The sequence below is a fragment of the Hordeum vulgare genome, chromosome 5H (assembly GCF_904849725.1).
Source record: "Hordeum vulgare subsp. vulgare chromosome 5H, MorexV3_pseudomolecules_assembly, whole genome shotgun sequence".
Classification (NCBI taxonomy): Eukaryota; Viridiplantae; Streptophyta; class Magnoliopsida; order Poales; family Poaceae; genus Hordeum; species Hordeum vulgare.
In genome coordinates, this window is record NC_058522.1 from 533,870,302 (window position 1) to 533,876,081 (window position 5,780).

General features: G+C 54.4%; 2 protein-coding genes across 2 annotated transcripts; one reads left to right on the top strand and one right to left on the bottom strand.

Moving 5' to 3' along the window:
- Positions 1 to 408: 408 nt before the first annotated feature.
- Positions 409 to 3,347, top strand: LOC123452397 (BTB/POZ domain-containing protein At5g66560-like). The gene is made up of 4 exons (XM_045129046.1): positions 409 to 791; positions 886 to 955; positions 1,180 to 2,505; positions 2,595 to 3,347. The coding sequence occupies exons 1-4, from the start codon at positions 718 to 720 to the stop codon at positions 3,129 to 3,131; spliced, it is 2,007 nt and encodes a 668-aa protein (XP_044984981.1). The 5' UTR covers positions 409 to 717; the 3' UTR covers positions 3,132 to 3,347.
- Positions 3,272 to 4,464, bottom strand: LOC123452398 (pentatricopeptide repeat-containing protein At4g30700). The gene has a single exon (XM_045129047.1). The coding sequence runs from the start codon at positions 4,388 to 4,390 to the stop codon at positions 3,467 to 3,469; it is 924 nt and encodes a 307-aa protein (XP_044984982.1). The 5' UTR covers positions 4,391 to 4,464; the 3' UTR covers positions 3,272 to 3,466.
- Between the last annotated feature and the right edge of the window lie 1,316 nt (positions 4,465 to 5,780).

Consider the following 5,780-nt stretch of genomic DNA (forward strand, 5'->3'; position numbering starts at 1 on the left):
CGCTTTTGGCTTGTCGCGTGATCCGGACAGACGGGCCTCTGGATCACTAGTAACTCTACAAAATGAGCAACTCCGGACGAGTCATCTCGTTGGGTATAGCACACTGTAAAAATCTCGGCGTTCCTACTGAATTCCCGGGAAACTGATGCGTTTGGAAACTGCTTCAGTTTTATGTGAGGTGGTTGGCAGGGCCAGGTCGAGGCATACCGAACACGTGAACGGCCCTAGCACTCTACGTGAGCTTCACTCTTGCTGTGACCGATCCTGATGGCGATTATACCAAAAAAGAAAGAGTATTTTTAAGTCAGTAGGGTGGACGGCAGTCGAGTCTTGCAGAGAGGGGTTGCTGAAACTGTAGTTTAGGAGAAAGCCAGCACTGTTGGTTGAATAAACAAATTAACAAAGCGGGGTGGGGTGATGGAGGATACGTGCTTTTGAGGCAAGCTGAGCAGGAGAGCAGGGTGGCGGTGGCACTCGCTCAAAGAAAACAAAATTCGCCATCCTGCCTCCTTCTCCCTCCGTCCTCACTCCTAAAATCGGAATCATTTAACTCCGCACCTAATACAGACGCCAGAATACCAGGGGTACGCCATTATTGCGACCGAGCAAGCTCCCCGTTCTCCTGCTCCTTGTACGCGAGCCGAGCCGAGCCGAGCCGAGCATCCATCCATCACTCCCCAAATGCCTTAGCAGAGAGTGGCTTCGAGGATTGTCGCCATGATGCAGGGGAGCAGGAAAGCCAAGGGAAAGAGGGAGGATCAGCAGCAGCACAGCCCCAAGGGCCAAGCATGGCAAGCGACTGATCCTCCTTGTCGTCTCTTCCGCCGGGCGATTGCATTTGGCGTTCCCTGATCTTCAATTTTTGTTTGTGCTTGTGCTCGGCAGGTTCTGCACCACGGGGCTCCCCAGCGACGTCGTGATCGAGGTGGGCGACATGACCTTCCATCTCCACAAGGTTGGTGCTGATTCTTGTCTCTACTCTGCCATGAAATTCCCGCTTTTCCCCATCCCTCGTCCTGGTGGAAACAGTTCCAGTAACTCGCATTTTTGTTTGTCTTGCTCACCGTCCGCTGCCAATCTTGCACTGTCACTGTCTCGAGCTTGGGATTTCACCGCGGTTCTTGATCTTGAGACTAAACTGACCTGCGGCTGAGGTTTCGTTTGATGCCTTGCTTGCAGTTCCCGCTAATGTCCAAGAGCAAGAAGATCCACGACCTGATTATGAACAAGGAATCGAGCCTGGCGAGGCAGGCGGGGGGAGGGGGGGATGAGGAGGAGGAAGATGGGGCAGGGGAGATCAGGGAGGAGGAGGTGGTGCTGGAGGCAGACGAGGAGGCCGACGCGCACCGCATCCGCCTCCCGGACTTCCCCGGCGGCGCCGAGGCGTTCGAGCTGGCCGCCAAGTTCTGCTACGGCGTCAAGCTCGACCTCACGCCGGCCACCGCCGCGCCGCTCCGCTGCGCCGCCGAGCGCCTCGGCATGTCCGACGACCACGCCGAGGACAACCTCGTCTCCCGCGCCGACCGCTTCATGTCGCACACCGTGCTCAGGAACCCCAGGGACGCCATCCGCGCGCTCAGGTCCTGCGAGGGTCTTCTCCCCCTCGCCGACGACCTCGGCCTGGTGTCCCGCTGCGTGGACGCCATTGCGGCCAAGGCCGCCGCGTCCACGCCCACCGCGCTCTTCGGCTGGCCCATCAACGACGCGGGAGCCGGCGACCGCCCCCGCCACAAGAAAAATGCCGGCGCCGGGGCCACGTCCACGCTGTTCGACGACCTCGCCGGCTTGTCCCTGTCCACGTTCACCCGTGTCATTGCCGCCATGAGGGAGCGGGGCGTCGGCCCTGAGGTCCTGGAGGGGGCTCTCATCGCCTACGCCAAGCGGTCGATCCCTGGGCTTTCACGCTCTGACCGGCACGCCGGCGGTGGTGCCGCCGCCGCGGCTGCCGCGCCACGGTCGGCGGACGGCGACCAGAAGGCGCTACTCGAGACCGTCATTGTCAACCTCCCGGAGGAGACCATCAAGAGCAGTGCCCACACCGGCACGGCAGTGGGCGCCACCACCGCGCGCGTCCTGTTCGGCCTGCTGCGCACGGCAAACATTCTGCAGGCATCAGAGGCTTCCCGTGACATGCTGGAGCGGCGCGTGGCCTCCAGGTTGCCCGACGCGGCCGTCGACGACCTGCTCATCCCGAGCTACTCGTACCTCGTGGAGACGCTCTACGACGTGGACTGTGTGGAGCGCATCGTGCGGCACTTCCTCGAGGGCCGAGGCGGCGGTGTCGAGGAGGTCGACGAGGAGTGCAGCGAGGCGGAGACGCCGGGCAGAGAGGCTAGCAGACGAGCCATGCTGGCCGTGGGCAGGCTGATGGACGCCTACCTTGGGGAGATCGCCACGGACGCCAACCTGAAGACAGACAAGTTCTGCGACCTCGCATGGGCATTGCCGGACGGCGCCCGCGTCTACGACGACGGCCTTTACCGTGCCGTCGACATCTACATCAAGGTTTCTGCCGAGCACATTTCGAATGCCATCTTGATCGATGCTTGCGGCGCAATGCCGGTGCTCAGAAGCCGCTGCTGTTCTTTGTGCAGGCACATCCAGCGCTGAGGGAAGAGGAGAAGGAGAAGGTGAGCGGCGTGGTGGACGGGCGCAAGCTGACGCTGGAGGCGTGCACGCATGCCGCGCAGAACGAGCGTCTGCCGCTGCGGACGGTGGTGCAGGTGCTCTTCTTCGAGCAGCTCCAGCTGCGCCGGGCCATCGCCCGGACGATGGTGGCGAATGAAGGCGGTGCAGCAGTCCAAGGAGAGGAAGAAGGCGACAGCGATGGTGGTCGGACATGGCGGGTGGCGACCAGGGGAAACCAAATGCTCAGGCTGGACATGGACAGCATGCGGAACCGGGTGCAGGAGCTAGAGCGGGAGTGCACCACCATGAGGAAAGCCATTCAGAAGATAGACCGCCGAGGCGGCGCCGCTGGGGATAGGGGCGCGGCACCGGCTGCGGAGGGCAGGTGGGGTTCAATGGTGACCAAGAGGTTCGGATGCAAGTTCCCGGCGCAGGTCTGCCAGTCACAGCCGCGGTCGGTGGTGGCGCGGCCTCGCCGGGCACGGATTGAGCAGAGCCCCTGATACCTCCTCCTTCCCCACTGCACATGATAGCTTTCCTCAGCTTCCCTGTTTTGTTCTCTTGATTCTTTGCTTCGATTTGTGAAAATACGAGGGGTTTTCCTAGGAGGAATTGTGAGCTTCATCATGTTTGATCGATCAAATTTCGCTGTAGCAGTGCACAATCGTTCCATGTGTCATCTATAGCTGGCTAATGCATCATGTCACATTTTGGCTAAACAAATTGCCTCATTGTTCTCACCACTTATACAAGACAAAAAGCCTTTGCCAAAATTAACAGGATTCGTCGAGACACTAAACTAGAGTAAGAGAGAAATGGATGCCAATGGCAGGCTGTCTCACCAGTAGTCCCCGCAGGAGCAGGCGCCGTCCTTGAAATGGTGGAACCGCTTGTTGTCCCTGACGATGATCTCGCGGCCGGTCACCTTGGCGATGAGCTTGACGGCGCTGTGGCAGTCCCCACAGATGCGGAGGTTCTTCATGACCCGCAGCGGTGTGCCGGGCGGCGTGCTCACCAGCCCGAACGCGATGGCCAGGCGCTCGCTGTGGTACATGAGCGCGCGCTCCTTGGCGGCCTCGTCAATGTCGTGCAGCACGAATCGGGTGTCCGGCACGTACCCCGCCGCGCGTATCTGCTCATGCAGCTCGCGCACCTTCTCGTACGCCTCCTTCCGCTTCGCCTGCGCCGCGTCCGCGGGCTTCCCCGGTGCCGGCCTCGACGCTCCCTCGAGGACGCGCCGCGCGTCGGCGGGTGCGCCGAGCTTGCAGTACAGAGTGGCGATCCTGAGCACGATGGGCGTGGCGATCCCGGAGTGCCGGGACGTGGACTTGGAGAGCAGGCGATGGCCTCGTCTGAGGGAGGCCAGCGAGAGCGCGTCGACGTAGCACTGGAGGACCGCGGCCTGCTCTTCGGGCGCGAGTTGGCCTGACGCGCCGGTGCCGCCTCTCCGACTAAGCATTTCGTCGAGCAGGTTAACTGCCCCCTCGAGGTCGGGTTCTTGGCAGACCCTCCGGAGCTGGTCGCGGTCCAGGCGGCACTTAGTGCTACTGGTCGATACGATATCCGCAATAGAAGCGGCGTCGGCGGTCGCGTAGCGGAGCAGCGGGCGGCTACGAACGCGGCTGTAGCAGCGGGTCTTCGACGTCGTTGCGGCCGGTTGGAGAAGGCCTCCTAGAGTAGCACGGTCGCCGAGGATGGCGGAGGTGAGTAAGGGGGATGGGTGAGACGCCGCCGGTGCCGCGAGTCCTGGGGATAATAGCATATCTGCCGGCGACGCGGGTAAGAGGAGGAACTGGGGGAGTGCCTGGTATGCGAGGTAACCGAATGCAGAGTGCGAGGGAGGACGACGAAGAGGTCACGGTTTGTGGACGAGATGTCAATTCGTGTTGGGCCGGTAAGCTTAAGCCCATACATACATAGGCTTTTATAGTTTTAAGCTACACAGGAGGCAAGTCCTTCCCCACATGCTATTTAGCGCTTCAGGCGGTAGTTATAGTTCATTTCGCAAACTAGTGCATTTTGCTCAAGAAATAAAAAAAGCAAACTAGCGCACAGTAGTCGTACGTAATGCGCTGCCCATGTACAGAGTTGCTTCTTTGTCTTTTCAAACATGTCACAGGAAGATTCATGAAATTTCCAACAGTTCTTGGGAGCTTCTAAAAGTTATGAATGGTTTTTATCTTGGTTTTCTGTTTGATTTTCTGTTAGGTTGTTTCCTGATCCTTTTTTTAGTTTTTCTTTTCTTTTTTTGTTTCGTGAATTCCTTTTTCAAATGTGTGAACTTTTTCAAATATGCAAACTTTTTTTTCAAATTACATTTCTTTGAAATTCACAACCAATCAAAATTCTTTAAAAAAATCAAGGTTGGTAGTTTTTAAAATTCATAAACATTTTATTGAGTTTGTTAACATTTTTAAACTTGCATTTTTCCAAATTCATGAACCTTTTTTCAAAACCCCTGCTTTCTTTTTTGAATATACGTAAGTTTTCAAACGCATGAATGAATGCAAATTCACGATTTTTTTAAACTGTGAACTTTTTCCGACTACCAAATTTTCCAGATTCATGAACCTTTTTTCTATATACAAGATATTTTTTCAAATAAACATTCATGTACTTGGAGAAATATTAATGCAATTCAACAAATGTTCATGAAATTCATATAAAGTTCTTGAGATTCAAAAGTGTTCGTTAAGTTAAAATAAACTTCATGGACTTCAGATAATGTTGATGAAAATTGAATATTTTTCCATGGAATTCAAATAAGGTTCATGGAATTCAATAAAAGTTCATGGAATTCAATAAAAGTTCGCGGAATTAAAAAATGTTCATGGAATTCACACAAATCATAAATTCAAAAACAATTCACGGAATTTCAAATTATTCTTAAAGTTCATGGAAATCATTTTTATGAAATTTAAATAATGTTCAAGAAATTCGCAAACATTTTCCTGGAATCCAAATAAAGTTCATGAAATTGAAATAATGTTCATGAAATTCGAATAAAGTTCATTGACTCAAATAATGTATATGTAACTAAAATATTTGTTCATCAAATTAAAAAAAATCATGCAATTCAAATAAAGTGCATGAAATCCAGTATAAGTTTAGTGAATTCAAAATTTATGAAGTCACAAAAAGTTCATGGAATT

Coding starts and splice junctions, on each gene's coding strand:
- LOC123452397 (XM_045129046.1), top strand. CDS start 718: ATGATGCAGGGGAGCAGGAAAGCCAAGGGAAAGAGGGAGGATCAGCAG. Junction 792..885: donor AGCCCCAAGGGCCAAGCATG/GCAAGCGACTGA, acceptor TGTGCTCGGCAG/GTTCTGCACCACGGGGCTCC. Junction 2,506..2,594: donor CCGTCGACATCTACATCAAG/GTTTCTGCCGAG, acceptor TTCTTTGTGCAG/GCACATCCAGCGCTGAGGGA.
- LOC123452398 (XM_045129047.1), bottom strand. CDS start 4,390: ATGCTATTATCCCCAGGACTCGCGGCACCGGCGGCGTCTCACCCATCC.